General features: G+C 43.5%; 2 protein-coding genes across 3 annotated transcripts; one reads left to right on the plus strand and one right to left on the minus strand.

Annotated features, from left to right (window-relative positions):
* Positions 1-31: 31 nt before the first annotated feature.
* tmem41b (transmembrane protein 41B) lies at positions 32-4,103 on the minus strand. Of its 2 annotated transcripts, none has more exons than XM_053865445.1 (7): positions 3,857-4,103; positions 2,689-2,806; positions 2,378-2,506; positions 2,064-2,157; positions 1,726-1,830; positions 1,376-1,514; positions 32-1,295 (listed from the first exon to the last, which is right to left on the minus strand). In XM_053865445.1, exons 1-7 carry the CDS (start codon positions 3,975-3,977, stop codon positions 1,126-1,128), a joined length of 876 nt encoding a protein of 291 aa, XP_053721420.1. In that variant the 5' UTR covers positions 3,978-4,103; the 3' UTR covers positions 32-1,125. The 2 variants fall into 2 exon arrangements, with proteins under 2 accessions (XP_053721420.1, XP_053721421.1); XM_053865446.1 differs by lacking the exon at positions 3,857-4,103 and adding an exon at positions 3,536-3,844.
* A 1,432-nt stretch (positions 4,104-5,535) lies between these two features.
* Positions 5,536-17,476, plus strand: ipo7 (importin 7). The gene is made up of 25 exons (XM_053866384.1): positions 5,536-5,731; positions 7,244-7,325; positions 8,829-8,982; positions 9,065-9,223; positions 9,300-9,456; positions 9,542-9,631; positions 9,720-9,814; positions 9,886-9,970; positions 10,083-10,217; positions 10,373-10,472; positions 10,548-10,624; positions 10,796-10,912; positions 10,991-11,080; positions 11,407-11,572; positions 11,644-11,804; positions 11,892-12,020; positions 13,544-13,610; positions 13,738-13,863; positions 14,023-14,120; positions 14,184-14,279; positions 14,354-14,574; positions 14,661-14,869; positions 14,953-15,159; positions 15,229-15,345; positions 16,409-17,476. Exons 1-25 carry the CDS (start codon positions 5,648-5,650, stop codon positions 16,504-16,506), a joined length of 3,120 nt encoding a protein of 1,039 aa, XP_053722359.1. The 5' UTR covers positions 5,536-5,647; the 3' UTR covers positions 16,507-17,476.
* Positions 17,477-21,465: the final 3,989 nt, after the last annotated feature.

Below are 21,465 nucleotides of genomic sequence, written 5' to 3' on the forward strand. Positions count from 1 at the left end.
CAGCCTTCTAAACAAAAGAAAACACAAGTCGTAGCTTTTTAAAATGTATTTCATATAGAACTTAAAAGGTATACATGAAGGTAGCTGGTTAACAGTCAGGACTTTTATCCTTACATTAAGACATCAGAAAAAATAAAAAGATTTGGCAAAACTCCTTCGTGAATGTTAAACAGAAAAGGTTCAGGGAGTGAATGTTAAGACCAACAACACTTCAAATTACTGTTGATGAGCTAAGAGGATTTAGTTATCTTAAACAGTTAATAAATTAGGCAGATTTATTTAAAATCAATAAACTGTGATATATTCAACTTTTCTAAAAATAGCTCAGCCCTCATTGTGATTTGGCCCATAAACAATCTGAAGTACTAAGACGATGTGAAAGTTATTTAAAATGGCTATGAGATGGTCGGCAGTGAATTCAGTCTGAGGCAAGCAGCGGCTCCTTTTTCAACAATTATAACCCGCAAAATAAAATGAATACATTTGCTTGTAAGAAACGTGATCAAAAAATAAAAATGTGGAAAGAAGGCGCATCTAAGTGGTTACCTTCTTTACGTAACTGTACCAGAGATGCAAACACTTGCGTTTATACATCGTGTTTTCTAAAATAATCCTACTCACTAGCAGAAAATGCGTTTTGACAATCAGAAACTCTAACCACAGCTAGACCCTTCGATTGATTACACCAAATGAAATAAGAAAACTAAATTGCAACTTTTGTTAGGACATCATTTAAAACCCATATAAAAGCTGAACCCAATCCATTCATGCAAGCTAATGGTAGCACCTCTTCAGTCCCTAAATATAATAGCATTGTTTTATTTTAAATAAGATCATATGAATATTTCCTTCACAGTATGTGCCAAAACAACATTTTTGACAGACATAAATAGGCAAAAAAAAACAGTTGGAGGCTGCAGCCAGTCAACACCTCAGTTCAGTTACAACCCACTGCTGCACGCTCTTAAGGTCACCGCTCACTGCGACTCCGCAAGGACAATATTTCGACAACACAGCAGTCTGACGCAGAGCAGCGTGACTGAAGATACCCGTTCCTGAGATGATGAAAGTGTAGGATCTGTCCCCAGGTGAGGGTGGAAGGTGAGGGAAGGAGGTCCAGTGACTTTATTCCAGTTTGTGTTTCAGCTTTTTTTGATAGCAGACCGGCAAGATGGCGATAACAGCGAAGACGCCGAGAATAGCCAGGGAGAACCAGGACACGGCCTCGCCGGCTGTTGTGAGCTGATACAGTGTGGTTCCAGCCTTGATCGCCACAAAAGATGGGGGCGCCACTCCTGACAACACAACGGAGAATTGGTAAGAGAGGGAGGGGGAAAATGCCTGAAAATACCACTGCCTTAACAAGGCATCTCACCAAGGAAGGTCCCGATGAAGAAGACTCCCAGAGGCACGTTTATTACAGGCGAGGTGATGTTGATAAACCAGTTAGGAAGAAAGGGTGTTATCCTCAGAAAGATGATGTAGTTGATCAAATGGTCTCTGTTATTTTCAACCTGCACAGAAGACAGTTAACCACAGTCATTCCATCCATCAGTTTTTTTTTTAAACCAAATCTTCAACATCATTTTTGTAACTTTTGTAAACAATATATATATATATATATATATATATATATATATATATATATATATTCAACCCTACTGAGTCACACTTTGCAAGAGTACAGCAGAACTTCCTGTTTTAGCAGATGCAAAGAACTCCTACCTGCTGCGACCACTTCTGTGCTTTCTCCGAGAGATATTTGTAGACCATGGGCCGGCCCACCAGGTATGACAGCAGGTAGCAAAATGAAGCACCCAGACCGGAGCACTATCAATAAATGAGACAATAAAACACAAGAAACAGGAATTATGACATAAAAAAAACTATTTCAGTCACTTTGCTATAGCAAACCGAACTGAATGTTCAAGTAAAAAAACATGAATTTTAAACAAAGCTCAAGCTTTATCAAATAGATATAAAATTATGTGACATACACAACTCAGACATTCAACTTTTAATTATGTTTTCGAAATGCAACCTGAGTGGCGTCGACGACTTACCAAGCAGACCAAGAACAAGGCCAAGGGGAAAGGGTAGAGATAGCCAGAGAGGATGCTGAGGAAGATGGAGCCGGGGATTGCAAATGTTTGTAGACTGTTTGCAGAATTAAGGAAATTATCACGACAAACAGCAGAATTTGAAAGGACAATTCAACATGACTGTAATTCTTTTACACATGCTATCTGGAATTGAGTCAAAAGACATCAAATAATATGCACTTGCTTCTTCAGACAGGACAAAAAAATTAAAATAAATATTTATGAACCTATGAAAAACAACAACAAATGAAGAAAAAGATTTTCTTTGAGGATACAAGATGTATGTGGCAAAGTATGCCACTAACACTTGGGCGTAGTATGTGTCTTTGTATTTTGACAACACAGTTCCCAAAGCTTTGGCATCTTCCATGTCCCTGGGAATCTTGATTTTCTCCATTTCATCTCTAAGAACAACATTAGAATGTGCAATTAGGGTGATCCCACAGCTGTAGATAGGTTTAATAGCATGATCAACAACAAGTTACTCCATAAAGCACCTTTGCGTTTACCTATTAGTGAAACTTCATTGTGCTCCTTGTCTGCTGTAAATGTATGTACAGTATCTAGTCAACCATTCCATACTTACTCAGAAAGCTCTGGGAAATTCCTGTAGACAAGATACATGAAAGAGGCAGAGCAGGTAAAGATGGCCAGCAGTATCAGTATTGACACACGAGCTGAGCCACCTGCCGCATGTGGAGTCTCTGTGAAGATGAAAACAGGCAAAACCCGGTTTTAACAAGAGCAAAAGGTAATTCAATATTCCATGGGGCGAGGATCTAACATTCAGTGAGATTAGCGAGGTGGATACCAAATCAGACACACCATCAAGTAAAAGAAAGAGATATTAAGCCTGACAAAGAACATTGCAAGTCCCCTTGGTTTTTCTGTTTCAATTGGTGTCAGATTGTCCTTAAATCATTTGCTGACTTTAGCCAACTGAACCTACTGCCATGGGAAATAAGAGAAGTCAATCATTATAGTGAGGTAAAGCTTTCCTTGTGAATGTATCAGTCAACAGAGACAAACGTTTACGTCGTAAGTACAAAATCCACAAATAACAAAGACAAAGACCCTTGAGGACTTAATGTGAGGTTATTTCTTTTGTGCACTAGATCTGAGATTTATTATGTATTTTGTAAGTATTTTATATGAATAGGAATTGCGTCATTTAAAGTCATTTAAACAATCGGCAAAAACTACTGTAAAAGAAAGAAAGTAAATGTGGACAACTTATCTTGAATAACAGTTTAGAGAAGCAGCTGTTGTTTTTGCTGGTACGTTTCTGGGTTCAATTACAAACAGTATTTCTATTTCAGGCAACCGAGACCTCTCTCAACTATCTGTTCAAGCAGCGACAAGGCCAACATTTCTTTCTCTGTTTAAAAGCCATCCTGTATTTTGAACTATTATCAAAACATATACACAATTACCTGGGACAGCGCGTTTATTTAGTCGCATTGCCGATCTTTTTTACACAATTTACAATCGGTTAACAGGGTTGATGGTCGATTGTTGAATATGCTCTACATTGCTGTGAGCCCGTGAATATCAACATTCTCTGCTAAAGGCTAGTTAAATTAGCTTGGCTTATAGATGTCATAGAAGTCGAGCATTTTCAGACTAAAGACAGCAGTTGCTCGCTAACTCTTGCTTTAGTAGACAAGACAGTCAAAACCACTCATGTGCTGCCACAGCCTTTGGTGAATCACTCCTTTTGTATTTGTTATTGTCCGTGTCAAATCTGAACGTACCTTTCGAAACTGACGAGTCACTGTTATCTTTATTTACCAGGCCGTCAGTATCTCGTCCTTCCCTCCGCTTCTGGACCGTTTTTTGAGACGACTGGGCGACGTTACGCTGTATGGAAGGCATGTTTTCAATATACTAATAAACTTTAACTACATATAAAAGTTCGGAAGTGTCAGACCATTTTTACACCTCCCTGCTCTTTTACTCGGTTAGCTAGCCCCACAGTCACAAGACAGCGACAGCGCACGCGTGCCGGTAGTTGTCTGATTGGTTGAAACAACCCTTACGTTTACATTCACCATTCGTCCCCATCAAAGCGTGTGAACTACTCAGGACGTAATCAGTTTTGCACTTTCAACTTCGTCCACCAACCACGAGCCAATACAAACCACGAGATTATTTAAAAAACAAAAAAACGCCTTGTCGTGTAGTAAGGTGTTTCAGATGGAAAAACATATCTCCTGATTAATGTCCTTACCAAAGAAATATTGCAAGCTTGCTTCGAAACGTTTTATTGAAGGAGTAATAACAAAAGGAAATTTGTTTTTGTTAAAAAAAAAAAAAAGAATGTCCTTATTCATGGACAGTGCTGTTATTATTAAGGTTGGGATAATTTTGTACGACTTACTGTATTCATACTCAACATGTCAATAGCATTGTTTATCTTGTTGTTTGTTTTCTTTCAGGAGCCGTTGCATTTCATTCACCTTTTTGTTGTCATATCAATACAAGATGCTGTGGGCAGTTTCCCTAAATGTGGCCAGTATCAAGAGGAAAGTACCACGGTGCTGAAAGACAAAAATGTAATCTCCATGGAAGGGGGAACAAGGAGGACAAAAGAGAGTGTGGTTCATGTTCAAATCTGACATCTGTCACTACTGGAATTTGGGGCTTAGTAAATGATGGCAATGCACCTTTCTTGGAAAATCAGGAGGGCTTCTATTTCTATCTTTTGTTTATTTATGCTTTTTTCCACTCACACATCAAATCTTCTTCCACTCAATGCCCTTCCGGGGCCACAGGGTAAGCAACCTTTGATAGCTATGTGGGACAAGAGGTGGAGGTGGTGGTGGGGCAGCCTTGACACTGTTGCCTGAGACTGAACATTGAAATATACTGTATCATTCCAGATATTAGGGCAGAGAATTTGCGGCAAGTTCTCTAAGAGCAGCCGGTCAACATGGATCCTTCTTGAATGCAAAATGTTGTTTATGTAAACTGTGAAATTATTATGTAAAAATTATTTTAAAAAACTCAACATTTCTGGACACAACAGCCTTTGAATTGTGGATTGTTTACATTGACCACATTTTGTTTACACTTTCGTTTACAACACTTAAATGTAAAATACTCACCAAATTAATTTGCTCAGTTACTCACAGTGTATAATTGTTTGCTAGTACTCTATCAAGCTGGGAGTTCTTGGTTGAAGTGGATGGAAATGTATAAACGTATTACAATAATTTGCTTTGGTACTTGTTCTACTCATCAACCAAAACACAAGCTCCACAAAAATAAGATTAAATATTTCATAGTTTTTTTCTATAGGAACAGTAACAATAATAATAACAACAACAGTTAGAGTCATAACAATCTGGAAAAACTACATTTCCCAAACGTACCGAGGCAGCCGGATGTTGGTGTTGCACAAATTTGGCGCTGATCTATCCGGGTACTTCATTCACTGCTTCCTTTCGCGCCGGGTAACCGGAGAGCTGTGCGTCCATGTGCGCAGTGACTGGAAATTGTTAAAGCCTGAGCGTTAAATCCGAGCTGTAAGCAGAGTTTTCAGAATGGATCCCGAGTCTTTGGTCGAGGCCCTTCGGGGCACGATGGACCCGAACCTGAGGGAGGCCGCGGAGCGACAGCTGAATGAGGTAAAAGTGGAGCTGCTCTGCTCATGGGTGATGGTTGTGGCGCGGTCTCTGTCCGGGCCTCACAACATCAAGATGGTGCGCTCACGCAGCCCGTGCTCGTGATCGATTAGCGCTCTATAGTTATGATTCAGACAGTGACCTGTTGTTCTAGCCTCACACGGGTCATGCCCCGTCACCAGAAAGCAAAAAAGTGAAAGTGCTTTCCCCCTTTTCGAAGTCGTTAGCTTCTTCTCTGAGCCAGCTGTGTTGCTAATGCTAAGAAAGCTAACTTTGTAGCGTGTGAGCCGAAGTGGGAAGTGTTGTGTACCGGACTAAACCCCTGTCAATTGTTGTCACATAGCGACAGTGCATACGTACATGAGCAACTGCAATTGTGTCAGTTTTCATTTGTTTAGAGGTGACTTTGTATCCGGCTATCGGGACTGAGCTAACTGGCTAGTGACTACAGTGTGCTACATAGCCGCTGCTCACGTGTCACTGTCAAACCGAGAAGTGATGACATCCTTCTGCAGAAGCTGCCTTATCAAGACAAATAAAACAATCGCTGTTCGTTGATCTGTCGTAAGCTCGAGGGGTTTCGTCCTCGCAGATCAAGTTTTCGAGTCGGACTTGGCTGAAATTTGCTGACAAACAGAGGCTCCATGTCGCTATTTAACTCTTAAATGTTTTCCACACAGAGTTTTACCATTTTTTTATTAGGACTAGTTCACGAAGAATCTAAGACGGGTGTGAACCCAACGCTCCATTTGGTTACTCGTTTGAGTGGCAGTGTCTGGAATGTGTATCTGTAGGAAAATATAATTGTCACTGTAGCATAAATGTCACGTGGCAAAAGTGCATCACGGTTATTGTTTTATATCAAAATCCATGCGTCATAATTGTACTGTTAACCAATTAATGTGGTTAGTTTATCATGTCGATGTAGTTAAATATGATGTATACTGTTATGGGATGGACCTTATAATTGAAGGAGTATAAGTGCATGCATCTAAACCTCTCATGGAAGATGCATATATGTTTTTTAAGGGAGAAATCCTAATAGATAAACGAGTATGATGATGTAGATTTATCATCACACGTGCAATATATAGATTTCTCAGCGGTTATTGACATGACAGTACAAAAGGTTCTTCTTGTCTCTTTTTTCTTAAACCCACGCATTGAGCGAGTGATGATTCACGTGAATACCACTGTGAATGTTTTGTTCACACAGTACATGCGGGAGGTATCAATCCTGTACAATGACTTAAGGCATGTATCATGGGGGAGGACAGAGTCATTCCTTTGGAGTGCTCTTTCTAAATCCAGCCCAATGCTTAGTCATGAACTCTCGCTGGTTAGTGTTTTAATGCAGGATGGCCAGCACAAGATGGAACTGAGTTCAACCCAATATCAAATGTAACCAACAGAACGGAAATATGCTTGCTGCCTTATTTATTTTTTTCCTTTGTAGTGCTTCTCTTATGTTGAAGTAACAGTGCTGTACTGAGCTGTTTCTAATTGTCATTACAGGGTCACACCCAGGTAAACTTTGTGTCCACTCTGCTTCGTGTCACCATGTCTGATCAGCTGGATTTGCCTGTCAGACAAGCGGGTAAGTCTCGCCCTTGACTCGAAGTGTAAAAGTCAGCTTCCATTACAAAACAAACAAATATGAACACTTTATTATTGTTTTATGTTTTCCATACTGCACGCCACATTCCTCCATCCACATAACCTGTTGGTAAAATTTGAGGAAATCTGCATTTTAAGGTCATAGTGAGGATGTAATGTGTTTTGGGCTTTTGTATATTCTGTATATTTTTTCTGTTATATAGTTTATAATTGTGTATTCTCACTGCATGTTTCAAGTGAAACACACGTGTCAAATATATTTGACTAGGATAAGTTTGTGGTAGACAGTTGCTTTTATATTTGGCTAAAGCGTGTTGTGTTCTACTTATCTAGTTCCTTGTTATTGGACGTCTTAACTTTCCAAGACATGACGTACTTGTTCTTGGTTTGTTCAAGAGAATTTTTTTTTATACACTTCATGTGTAAGATGATTGCAGAAGGCATGCCTTGCTGTTTATGAGAGTAATTTCAAGCTCAGATTTGGTTTATTAAAATGTAGCTCCAGACAGCTCAGTATGAAGTAGCTGTAAGTGCACTTTGATTGATGGTGAATTTTTGTATGTTTATCTGTTAGACTTGATGCATTTAAGTCCAGCCTTGTTTTCTCCTTAGATTTCTTACTGCATAGGCTGTTGACTATTGTCATTGTAATGACTTTTTATGGAACGTTTTAACTACTTTGTTATGGTTATTGTGTGGAGGTTTTGTTGCTGGTTAAGCAGTGATTGGTGAGATTACGATTGCCCAAACAGCAGTGACGATGTATGTGTCAGCAGTCTCTCCTGTCCCCTGGCAGATGTCACAACTGAGCCCCGTGTTGCTGGTGTCAGAGCATCTATTTCCTACTGCAGCTGTGCACTATAGACATGGAGTATGGTCCAGAGACACTTGCTCCGACACAAACACAAGAAGCAAAGTTAGAAGTGTCAGGGTTGAAGGTGCTCAGGGTTGCATTGTGAGTGACTTGCAAGGACAAGATTAGAAACCAGCAAAGCACAGGGACAGCGAATGGTGCTGGAGACAAGGGAGTTATAAATGGAAGTAAGGGAAGAGGAAGACCACCAGTGAGTTTCATGAAAAGGGAGGATGGGAAGTGGATAGCTGTGACTTGGGAGGAATAGCAAGATGGACGGATGGTGGAGATGCCTGACTTGCTGTGGTATCCCTGTTGCTGAGAGGCAAAGACTCATGAAAAAACTGTACTGACCTTTGTTGAGGATAGGGAATTATCTGTTTATTTTCGGTTGTCATGGGATTCAGCGACATTAAATTTGATTTCATTTTGTAAAACAATTTTAGCCCAAGTAGATCCTCAAAAATTCCCAAAGTCATAATGGGTCACTTGACGCTTGGTTTACTGGCTGCCTGTGTGTAGTCTTCTTCCCCGGGGAAGTGGCTTGATTTTAGAGATTAGATATTCCTGCAGTTGTGTGATTGTAAGTCATGCATTGCATGAGAGTAATGAGTTCTCTTATTCACCCAGGCGTTATTTACCTAAAGAACATGATAACCCAGCACTGGAATGAAGGGGAGTGTTCAGGCTCTGAGCCACCTGTCAATAACATCCCTGAGGAAGACAGGCAGTTCATACGGGACAACATAGTGGAGGCTATTATTCACTCTCCAGAGCGCATCAGGTGAGCACGTCTGGTCTGTATTTTTCTACCTTTCACTGAACCTGTGCCTTCATTTTGATCACCTTGCTTCCAACCCTTCCAGGGTCCAGCTGACAACATGTATCCACCACATGATCAAGCACGACTACCCTGGCAAGTGGACCACTATCGTGGACAAGATTGGTTTTTATCTTCAGTCCGACAACAGTGCAGGCTGGCTCGGCATTCTGCTCTGCCTTTATCAGCTGGTCAAAAATTATGAGTCAGTGTCACAACCCTTTCACTCGCATTGAAGCCGCCCCGGCCCTCGTGTTGACTGTTTACTCTGCATTCAACAGATACAAGAAACCTGAGGAGCGTCAGCCATTGGTGGCAGCCATGCACATATTCATGCCTATGTTGAAGGATCGTTTCATCCAGCTTCTTCCCGACCACTCCAGCGACTCTGTCCTGATACAGAAACAAATCTTTAAAATTCTTTACGCCCTCTTTCAGGTACTTTTGCTAAAAGAGCAGCTGTGCTGGTTGCTGTGTCGCAGCTCTGTTTATAGTTCTAAGCTGTGCTCTCCGCTCTCGACAGTATAACCTCCCACTGGAGCTCATCAACAGACAGAACCTAACAGAGTGGATGGAGATACTCAAGACAGTTGTTGATAGAGACGTTCCCCTGGTGAGAAGGCCTTTTGGTCCGGCCTCATAATTAACTGACTTGTTCGTCAGAAGTCAAACTAAAATCTCACTGGGATGGATCTTTTTAGGAAACCTTGCAAATTGATGAGGATGAGCGGCCTGAGCTGCCATGGTGGAAATGCAAAAAGTGGGCTCTGCACATTTTGGCCCGGCTGTTTGAAAGGTATTTTCTAAAGTTCAACACGCTCCATGAGGTCATCAGTATTTGTTAGAAATAATGTATGTCACCTCAAGGTATGGCAGCCCTGGAAACACGACCAAAGAGTATGCAGAGTTCGCTGAACTTTTCCTCAAGGACTACGCTGTTCCTGCTCAGCAGGTAAGAAATTCAGTCAACATGGATGCCTGCTAATATCATTGTTTGGCCTCAATATTCTTTTTTACTTACTTGCGTACCTGTACTTACTTACTTTCTTGTGTCATTATTTTAGGTGCTGCTGAAAGTCTTGTATCAGTACAAGGAAAAGCAATACGTTGCTCCAAGGGTGCTTCAACAGACACTGAACTACATCAACCAGGGGATCGCACACGCTCTGACGTGGAAAAACCTCAAACAACACATTCAGGTATTGTTCCCAAGCTCCGTATGATTTTTAACTGCTGCACTGAATCTGGGATATTTTTTTTTTCCAACTTTGTTTATCATATAAAATGAAATAGCAAGTCCTCCTTGTTCATCCATGCAGCCACTGGTGACCATGATTTGTCTTTTCCTCCACAGGGCATCATCCAGGATGTGGTTTTCCCGCTCATGTGTTACACGGACAGCGACGAGGAGCTGTGGCAGGAGGATCCCTATGAGTACATCCGCATGAAATTTGGTAACTTGGAAAAAGTGAAAGCAAAATGAAGTCAGGACTCGGATGTGCATGACTGACCCCTACTTTCCCCTGTAGATGTTTTTGAGGACTTCATTTCTCCCACAACAGCCGCCCAGACTCTTCTCTTCACTGCCTGCAACAAACGGAAAGAGGTGATTCTTATCTTTAAGCTGCCACTTCACTTTTCGCTTCATAAGGGAATCCCCTTTTTTATTTATTTTTTTTTAAACCCTGTATGAACCAATTCATCCCTGAAGATTAGGCACTCACTATCTGGTCTGTACTGCAGGTATTTCATCTTTGACCTTGACTCTCCCCACCAGGTTTTGCAAAAGACAATGGGCTTCTGCTACCAGATTCTCACTGACATAGCCTCGGACCCGAGGAAGAAGGACGGCGCTCTTCACATGATCGGCTCTCTGGCTGAGATCCTGCTTAAGGTAAACTGGTGCCAGATCATTGCACCTTCAGACAGTTTTTTAGTGATATACAACTTTTTTTTTTTTACCTTCTTACAGAAAAAGATTTACAAGGACCAGATGGAGTTCATGCTGCAGAATCACGTGTTCCCTCTCTTCCGCAGCGAACTGGGCTACATGAGGGCAAGAGTGAGTGACCTGTGAATTTCAAACTCTGGTTCAGACTATAAGTAAGAAGCACTGTTTGGATTTAAGTCATGTATAATTTGTGGGGCAGCCAGAGAAAATATTTGTTGAGAATTGGCTTATGTTATGTACAGTTTTGTGTTTTTGATGCTGTATATAAAGGTCTGAAGTGACTTGGGGATACTAACAGAACTAGCAGATATAGTTTCCGTCAGGGAGTTAAGCTGATGGAAACTTGAGTCACAGCAAAGAGACGACTGCAGTTTTATAGTTATATTTTTTTCAACTGCGATTTAGTTTAAATGTGTGCTCTGTTTGTTGCAACACAGGCCTGCTGGGTTCTGCATTACTTCTCCGAAGTGAGGTTCAAAAGTGACCAGAACCTGCAGACGGCCCTTGAGCTGACCCGCCTTTGTTTAATCAACGACAATGAAATGCCGGTGAAGGTGGAGGCCGCAATCGCGCTGCAGGTTCTCATCAGCAATCAGGAAAAAGGTAAGGCTCTAGTCTGTTTTTAAGGACGGAGAAAATGGATTGGTTGTTCAACCGTTACCTTCCTTACTCAGCCAAAGAGTACATCACCCCCTACATCCGGCCGGTGATGCAGGCACTGCTGCACATCGTCAGGGAAACGGAGAACGATGACCTCACCAATGTCATCCAGAAGATGATCTGCGAATACAGCGAGGAAGTGGCTCCAATTGCAGTGGAGATGACACAGCACTTGGTGAGTAGAGGCTTGTGTTATCTGTCTTGACTATGGCTCCAGTGAGCGCCAGTTTTTATGAATCTTTTATGGTTGTTTCCCCGACAGGCGATGACGTTCAACCAGGTGATTCAGACAGGACCTGACGAGGAGGGAGGCGACGACAAGGCTGTGACAGCCATGGGCATCCTCAATACTATCGACACGCTGCTGAGTGTGGTGGAGGACCACAAAGAGGTGAGTAACGTGTCCAGCGAACACGCCTCCCACACGCAGCTCAGCACTCATCTGTCACTTCCTCTCTCGTGGTCCGTCTGCCAACACGCTGCAGCCTCCCACCAACTCCTTGGAACATGCGCTCATCCCAGCGTGTTTGAAATGACTCAGAGGCTGAGGCAGGAGCTAGAAATAGTGCGAGGACATGAAGTCATTTGCTCTGACCAAGTGTTGCTCTCCAGGAATAATGGTTGATTTCTGGGACGCAGTTGGTCGTGCAAGAAGCCCACACACACGTTGGTTCAATTAATTCACAGCATAGAAATCACTCAGTGGCTCTTATTCAGCTGCACAATTCGTGTTTGTAGGAGGAGGAAAGGAAGAATGCTCAATAAAATCTACAGTTCCCTTAAACTAAAATACAAAATGTTGTAGAAGGATTGCAGAAAAAAACATTGATTTTGCAGGGAAAGCAAGATGTTGTCATGGATGACCTAAATTAAATACTTAATTTTCCACGGACCGATGCAAACCGGCGGCAACAGGGCCCGCTCTATCCGGTACATTCAATATCTGTCATTGAGTTTTAAGAACCACCATGAATACAAGATAAACGCCAATTGCATTGGCATTCGAGCCTTTGGTTTTCTCCTCACATTGTGACACTTCTCTCTTTAACACCCAAAGTCACACAAAACGTACTGCGTGAAAGATTTATTATTATTTTACAAATGATGCACAGACCTGAGGGATAGGGGCAATGCTTTTGCCAATTCAGGCTTGGTGCTGACCTTTGACGTTAATGGAAGGTTATTTTTCTTAAGAGGATTCATCATCAAAAAGAGCCCCCTGTTTTTAAATCTTGGGGTTCATGAGGGCCACAACTGTGAGACATTACAGATACGCATTCAAAGTATGGTTCTTTTCAGTTGCAAACAAATGAAGCGCGTGTGTGGCTGGTGTGTGGCTGGCTGGGTTCTGTTTATACTCGAGGTGTTTCCATGTTCAAAATGTTGTCGATTATTTTCCAAGCGTCTCGTGCTGTCCTGAACTGACCTGGGTGGCAGTTCAAAGTGTTCGATTGAGCAGCAGTGCGACCTGTTCATCTCTGTCTTTTGTTTACCTTGTTTACGAGGGATATGCAGCTTCAGAAATGACAAAAGTTTGTTCATTGGCTTTGCAGTGGCCCTTTTAACGGTGAACTTGCTGTTGACATTCACTTCAGCAGGTCACAGGGCCTCTTCAGATTTTAGTCCAGCTTGTATTACCATGTAGGTTGCATGATGAAGCTTTCATCTGTTGGTAATTTCAATAGAACAGTCATTTATATTTTATTAATTGGGTAATATTTAATGTGATTTTCACCTCTTACTTTATATCATTGTTAAAGGACGGCACTATTATTTGACATCACGAGCAATAAAGTTTATTCTTAAATTTGATATATTTGTCAATTTCTCCTTATACTGAGCGCTTGACAATAGTAATTTTCCTGTAATGTTTTTTTCCTTGATTTTCCACTAAAAATGCATTTCCTCTTTCAGATTACGCAGCAACTTGAAGGCATCTGTCTGCAGGTGATCGGCACTGTGTTGCAACAACACGTACTGGGTGAGCGTCTGCTTCCATCCGGCGCTGCCACATTCCACCTGCCACTTTAAAAGAGATCACCATTTGCCCATAAAGGCGTCTATATTTAGCAGCAGCAGTTACTCAGCGTTGTTTTCGCTCTACCCAGAATTTTACGAGGAGATCCTGTCGTTGGCTCACAGCCTGACCTGCCAGCAGGTTTCACCACAAATGTGGCAGCTGCTTCCACTTGTATACGAAGTCTTCCAGCAGGATGGATTTGACTACTTTACAGGTGTGTATGGAGCTGCACGCTTGTTTACTACTTATATATAGGAAATAGTATCTTGTGGTGAAAGAATGTTTCAGTTCAGCCCCTAACATTGTTTGATGGAACGTTTGGGTCAGAACAATCATGGTTCATGCTTTGACTGGGCTAATGTTTGGGTTTCAGATATGATGCCTCTTCTTCATAACTATGTAACCGTCGACACGGACACCCTCCTGTCTGACACCAAATATCTGGAAATCATCTACAGCATGTGCAAGAAGGTGAACAAATACGTGAGCTGTGTGTGGCTCTTGATGGTGTTTGACACCGTTTCTTCTCAAAAGGTGCTCACAGGTGATCCAGGTGAAGATCCCGAATGCCATGCGGCGAAGCTACTGGAGGTCATCATTCTGCAGTGCAAAGGTCGTGGCATTGACCAGGTCAGGATGGAAAGTGTGGGGTTGTCACTGCCGTCGGGAGTTGGACAGGAAATGACTGTGGTGTTGTTGTTAAGGTTGTGCCTTTGTTTGTGGCTGCGGCGCTGGAGCGTCTGACGCGGGAGGTGAAGACCAGTGAGCTGCGCACCATGTGTCTGCAGGTGGCCATTGCTGCACTTTATTACAGCCCGCCGCTTCTCCTCAACACTCTGGAGAATCTGCGCTTTCCTAACAACACTGAGCCAATCACAAACCACTTCATTTCCCAATGGCTTAAAGATGTCGACTGCTTCCTGGGGTGAGAGCCACAGCCGCCGTGTCGAGAGTCGCTCGCGCCGCCGTCTCCTGAGCCAAACGCTTGTCCTGTCTTTCCTCTGAAAACAGCCTGCACGACCGAAAGATGTGCATCCTGGGCCTGTGCGCCCTCATCGACCTGGAGCACCGGCCCCCGGCCATCAACCAGGTCGCCAACCAGCTTCTTCCCGCCGCCATATTGCTTTTCAGCGGCCTGAAAAGAGCGTACGCCTTTCGAGCGGAACACGACAACGATGAGGACGACGACGATGAAGACGGCGAAGAGGACGAGGACAACGGTGAGGCACTGATCGAGTCTTGCTGCCTGAAGCCATGTGACTGTTTTAAGTTAGATGTGCAACTCCCTTGACCCTAAATTCAGCCGAGCTGGGCAGCGACGAGGACGACATTGACGAGGAAGGCCAGGAGTACCTGGAAATGCTGGCCAAGCAGGCGGGAGAGGACGGAGACGACGAGGACTGGGAGGAGGACGATGCCGAGGAGACGGCGCTGGAAGGCTTCACCACGGCTGTCGACGACGAAGACAACTTGGTAGACGAGTATCAGATCTTCAAAGCCATACTACAGAGTAAGAACCCAGACGGCCCTCGTCCTGAGCCTGAAGAGCAGGGGAATCTGAGCTGCGCTTGTCCTGCAGATATTCAGAGTCGTGACCCCGGGTGGTATCAAGCACTAACACAGACCCTCGACGAGGAGCAAGGCAAACAGCTTCAGGACATCGGCACACTGGCAGACCAGAGGCGGGCAGCACACGGTGAGGACCGCACTCTCGTCTCCTCACTTGCTTCTCAGAAGAGGGAAGGTGTGTGGTGCTCTGTGTGAGACCTGAGAGCAGGAAAGTTCGATGTGTAGCGCACTGAAGAAGGTTGGCTTGCTGACGATTAAATAGATTTACAGATGCCTTTGTCATTTCTGCCCAATATTGCAGTGAAAATGGTGTAAGAAGGAGCACTCGCTCAAGGATTCACAAAAGCTTCACTGTCGGAGCCCCGATAATCTTTACGCAGCACACCACAGCAGCACCACACCACATGTAAGCCATGGTGCAGCACCGCCATGGCTTAAACAAGAGCCGCCTCACAGTCAGAATTTTTTTTTATTCTTTAAATAAAATCTCACGTGATCAAACATTAAAACAAAGTGGAAACATCGAAACAAACTGATAAGGTATAGTGACTCATGTAGATGGAGTTGAATATGACCAATCCCAAAAGAAACACCGTACTGACTGAAGTCCCTCGGTCGTGGAACTCAAGTCGCACATCCAGCTGGACGTGTGAAGAGATGGATCGCTGCTGACTGCACAGAGATTTACTTCTCATGATTAAAAACTAGTGTTTTTATTGTCACCATTCATTGTTACTCTACTGGTTCTTGGTCAGCTCCATTCCATTCCATTTTCTTTAAATTTAATTTAAATTTTTTTTTCTTGGTGGGGCTCGGGGCTGTGTTATTTCCAAAAGTCTTGGCTGAAATTCTGCATGCACATGCAGAGACCTCAGCCCAACCATCAGCTTGTCCTCCAAGCCAGAAGTCCACCGTGATCATGTGTTCAAACAAAGTGGAATACACAACACACACCATGGAAGTGGACACGATGATGTCCAGGTGTTTTTTTTTTTTTTTTTTTTTTGGGGGGGGGGGGGGGGGGACAGAAAACCCCCATAAACGTTAGTAACTGACAAACACTCTTGTTATCCCTATTCGCAGCTGATAATCGGCACAAAAAATATCCCGATTATCGGCAAATGTCTGCAGCTGCTACGGTTGTCTTGCCCTCTCCATTAATTTCTTCACGTTTGTGTGTGTGTGTCCAGAATCGAAGATGATCGAGAAGCACGGCGGCTACAAGTTCACAGCGCCAGTGGTGCCACCGACCTTCAACTTCGGAGGCACCGCTCCGGGAATGAATTGAGTCGTCGCGTTCTACTTTTTATTACTCTGTGACTGATTGTAGTGAAGTGAAAAAAGCTTGTGTTCTTCCCTTAAGTAGTGGTTCCAGAACTGGTTCTTCTCAGTCATTCTCCAATCTGTCAAGTGGAAAAATAGCAGCAGGCGACGCGGGAAAGCAACCAAAATGCAACCAATGGCTGGGGAAAACAAACCAAGAACTTGAGCATGATGCAAGAGAGGAAGCTCCGAACTATGGTGTCTTTTGGAGTCCGCTGTGGAGATAAAAGATGGCAACTCTTTTGTTTGTTTCCCGATTAAACAAAAACAAAATACAGGTAGAAATTGATAATGGGACTAAATATTGCATTATCACCGTCGGCCGACTGGCTGTCATAGGATGATACCTCTGGTAGTGCTGATGTCTGTTTTATTCTCTGCATAAACATGTGTTTATGTCCAAACAAGCCAAGGTCATTGAGTTTTTTTCCAGAGCCTTGGCACGAACTGACCAGAGGTGTTTGTAAGGCGTCGACAACTGTATTCATATGTAGCATATTGGATACTTCATAGTACTATGTGATGCCTGATCGCTGTAAATTAATGACTAGCACTTTCATATTGTTCAGGTCTTCTAGCCTTCTGTATCAGACTGCAATTTTTTAAAAAATTGAAGACGATATAAATGAACACCGCCGTAACTTTAACCGTTACCGGGCGAGCGGCCGCCGGAGGGCCCAGGCGTCCGGCGCCGGATCAGGGGGAACCTCGGAAACTTGGATTTTCAGGAAAACTAAAAAGAGAATGCTCTCCGTGTTCAGGTCGACGTGGCTGCAGGACGTGTTTGCGAGCGCTGAAAGTACAATTGAATACATCAGTGATGCATGTACAATTGGACTTGTCGTGAAGGTCTCAAGCTTTTGGTTGGTGTATGGATGAACCATCGATATATACACAACATATTAAAAAAAAAAAGCTAAGGGAAAGCATGACGAGTGTGTGTTTTATTCATCGGAATGTTGCGTGTCACTGACTTGCAGCTGCTTTTCTGTTCTGTGATGGTATTTTTAGATGATATCTACATGTATTTTTTTTAGTTCATCCACAGAATAAGATGACTTGGGCTGCTGAAGGGTGATTTTTTTTTGGTTGCATCAAGTCGAGTCTGAAAACTTCAGATGTGAGGAGCAGTGTGAGGTGTCATTTAAGCTGAGTCTGAGGAGAACAATGCTGGAATCGCAGTCACCAGTCAGGACATTGAAATGTGTTCTTAAATTGTGTGGGTTTCCTCTGTTGCTCCTTCCCCTGTCCCAAAACAAAAGTAGCTTGGCGTCATTGTGAACCTGTTGAGTGAATCAGCAGGAGAAATCAACAAGTACACGCAGCTGCAGTTTCAAAAATATTGAGACAAATTTGCTCATGAAACGTCCTTGTCTGTCCACTGCATCGCCGTTCTCCCTTTGAATTCTGGTCGCACCAGGTGAACTTTGACCTGGATTTTTTTACAAACAAGTGGAGGCGCTTGTGACTGTTTCCAAATGTTTAAATTACACCTTGACTTTCTTAAAGGTTTAAACTGACCGACCTAAGACACTTCTTCCATTTCCGCCTTTAGAGAAAGATTCAAACATATTTGAAGGAAGGAAAAAAAAAGGTCAATTTGATTGTGTTCATTTTCAGTTCTGGAACTTATTTGGTGATGATAGACGAAAAATCCTTGAGTAAATACTGCCGTTATTGGACAAATGAAATAAAAACAGGATGAACGGACAGTTGTTCCCACGGCAACATACTGGCAGCTACTGTCACATACTTTTTTTTTTTTTCGTATTTCTGAAATGATGCGTCTGTTTTTGACATGACAACATCTAAGTGTCCAACAATAGAGGGATTTGATTTCCTTGACCGTATTTTTTGGTCAATTGAAATGGCTTTACAGCACTAAATGACCCTTTCATTTAAATGTGATTTTGACACCTTTTTCCCTCCTAAATTCTACTATCAACCATGTTCTATGTGACAAAACAACATGATAGATTTAAGCCACTGACCCGCAGCAGAGGTCTTGTGTGTCCGGTAACACTGGGCTTCATGAGTGAACTCTTATGAACAACTTTCATATTTCTCACGGAAAAAACGCCTTTCTAAGGCAAAACAACTAGCAGTGACTCATCCATCTGACTGTTGATGTCACGATGTTTCCACTAGATGGCGCAATAGTTCGGGTAATCGGACGTGAGACGCTCACGAGGAACAGGATCTTTTTTGACGACGGACGTTCCCCTCTTGTCAGACATTCCTTCCGCGTTTCCGGTGAGAAGTTTGAAAATAATTTAAAATGAAAACACATTTCCACTTATTTATGAATCATTACCCAGTTAAATTAAAGATTATTTTTGTAAATTAAGCAATAAAAATGAAGCTTCGCTAAAAAAAAAAAGCTTTGCGGAGACAATATAAGTAGTTTGAGGATGTCCATCGCATTCTTTGTCACTTCGCTCATGTGGAGTCACGGGGGCAGCACATGACTTGAAGAGGGCCAGACCTCCCACTCGTTCAAGTCTTAACAGCTGCTGCTGGTGGAACTATTCAGGTGGAGGAGCTGCCACGTCCCGTTGTGACAAAATCAATATGGAGGAGCAAGTCTCTGTGCCGACTGCGAAACCCCACCTCACCGTGTCCCTGAAGAGACTCGCCACATCCTGAAGGGAGTGAAACGCCTCGCGTCTGCCTCCAGTTCCACTTCCCTGCTGCTCGATGCGCCACGTTTTCCCACATTTGATCCATGAGATGGTCAAGCGTCCAACAATTCTGAGAAAATATTTGTTTTGCAACATTGGAAGACTCTAATCTTCCCCAATTCCCATGCTCTGGTCCCTCGGAAGACCGTCCTTGCCACATGTCTGCCTCCTGTCAATCCTCGTGAAATCCACATCCACCCTCGCGGGGTCCGAGCCGCATTCCTGGGGGATCATCTGCCGCTTTGGGCAGACGTCCGAGTGGCTCACATGGTGGACTGGGCTCAGCAATGTGAGGGTCAGTGTGATATCAAGAGTGAGACTCAGCCAGACCAGTGACATCAGCATCTCACGAGAGGAGTCACTTGGGTCAGGACTGGATCGAAAGCAGCTCCTTCCTGTTTGGGACACCCAGGAAATGGGAACTTCCACGCTTCCTGATCCTCCCAACGGCTGCAGGATTGAGAGCAGAGATAAAAGAAATGTTTTCCACACGTTCCTGTGCAAATCCTCGGCACAGTGGTCATAATGAAAAGACAGGTTTTTATGTGCGATACCAAACATCGCTGAACTCTCAAGGAGACGCTGGTGTGAAGGACCCTCGGATGATCCGGACGGCTGCAACTTTCAGCTTCAAATCTCGACCACGATCTAGAGAGGAGCCGATGAAGGTCTCCATATCTCCAGCTGGGTGAGGGTGGTCGCCATATTTCCAGCTCTGACTGAGAGCAGTCTCCCTGATGCCGATGATGAAATGCATCCACTTGAAGAAGACAGAAAAAGGAGGTTGACTTTCACGCCGGTGTTGCGTCTCTCTTGGACTTCACTCTGTGAGTGTTATGGTTCTCCGCTGGGTCCACACACTCACCACCCCTGTTCCTGCCACCTCTTTGAAGGCTCTTGAACACCTCATCATCGCCTGCAGCTCTGCTGAGTTCTTTCCGAGTCATGACACGTTCTTCCAGTCCCAGAATCCTCAGGTTTGCAGGTCTCTCTGGAAGCTATTTGTGACCTCATCCTCTTCCGGCCGGAGCAGCTGAATCTGTCGATCCCTTCTCTCAGTCGGCACTGGGGTCAAGACTTCTGCCTTCTGGAAGAAGTCACAGAGATGTTTTCGCTATGTCACTCTCCCGAAGTGCCAGCGATGCAGCTTCATTGTCAAAGCACTGGTGTCACGCTTATATAACACAAAAGTCGAATTACAAAAAAAAAAAAAAACAACAGAATCTCTCATTCCAGGTCAGTTGAAGACAACTGGCTATTGAGTGGCATGAATTCCTCAGCTTCCCACTCCACATTCACTAGCAAACCTTCCTCCTCTTCGTGGCTTCCTGTCCTAATCTCTGTCCCCACAGGGGCCCGAGGCTAAATATGGACCCACGCTCCAGATGTTGACCTCCTGCAGCACCTGACATCAGTTTAAAACAGAGACTCTTTATTGTTCCGCAGACATGGCAGAGCCTTCGATGACATCCTGCTGTTGTAATGCAGCCAGGAATTCTTCACCAACTGCTCATGTGGCTTCTCCTCGCACTTGTGTTCACAGCAGAGCTCCACCAGAGAGCCTTCTGTGATGAAGCTGAACTGGCCACAGGAGGAAGAATGAGAGAGAAGTGGGGCAGGAGAGGCTGGTGAGGTGCTGTGCCTCGATGCTGGAGGTGGGTTTACACTGGCTGAACTTCAGGGAGCCTCCGCGATGGATCGAGTCCAGGTACTACAGATGTTCACTCCTCACATATTGACTCTGCACACTTTCCATTAAATGCTTCCCCTCCAGTGGCCTTTTGTGGTGTTAAAAAAATAAAAAAATAAAACAGTTGGGGTGAGGACCAGGGGGAGACTAGCATGATACGTGGTACAACACACAGAGTGAGAAGGTGATGCAGGTACCGGCAGCTCAGGCTTAGTTCCAATGTGCTGAATATTGAGGTCAGAAATCACATCCATGTCTGCGCCATCCAAAGGAACCTCGGCCAAAGAGCTTAGACCAAAGTCCAAAAGTTCTGTAGAAAACCCTTCTAGTGTGTAGCTACTGACGCTATTTTGGCATATTTACAGGAACAAATTGCAGAAAATGTATTTGTTTAAAAATGTCTCCAGAAACTGGTGGGCAATGTAGCAAAAATATATATGATTCATATGTATTAAGTAACTATAAGTTAACTTTTATAACTGTTTGGTTTCATCAGAATCTGTTCTGCATGACTTTATTATTATAGTTTGGGGAATTTCCAGACAAATCGTTA

The sequence above is a fragment of the Synchiropus splendidus genome, chromosome 5 (genome assembly GCF_027744825.2).
Source record: "Synchiropus splendidus isolate RoL2022-P1 chromosome 5, RoL_Sspl_1.0, whole genome shotgun sequence".
In the NCBI taxonomy this organism is placed as follows: domain Eukaryota; kingdom Metazoa; phylum Chordata; class Actinopteri; order Syngnathiformes; family Callionymidae; genus Synchiropus; species Synchiropus splendidus.

Bases quoted from the DNA above. Each gene is read 5' to 3' on its own strand.
- tmem41b (XM_053865445.1), bottom strand. From the start codon at position 3,977: ATGCCTTCCATACAGCGTAACGTCGCCCAGTCGTCTCAAAAAACGGTC. The intron at 2,807-3,856 runs GTACGTTCAGAT...TCATCTTCACAG, and splicing joins TGACTCGTCAGTTTCGAAAG to AGACTCCACATGCGGCAGGT. The intron at 2,507-2,688 runs GTAAGTATGGAA...TGTTGTTCTTAG, and splicing joins AATTTCCCAGAGCTTTCTGA to AGATGAAATGGAGAAAATCA.
- ipo7 (XM_053866384.1), top strand. From the start codon at position 5,648: ATGGATCCCGAGTCTTTGGTCGAGGCCCTTCGGGGCACGATGGACCCG. The intron at 9,224-9,299 runs GTCAGTGTCACA...TGCATTCAACAG, and splicing joins CAGCTGGTCAAAAATTATGA to ATACAAGAAACCTGAGGAGC. The intron at 11,805-11,891 runs GTGAGTAGAGGC...TTTCCCCGACAG, and splicing joins TGGAGATGACACAGCACTTG to GCGATGACGTTCAACCAGGT.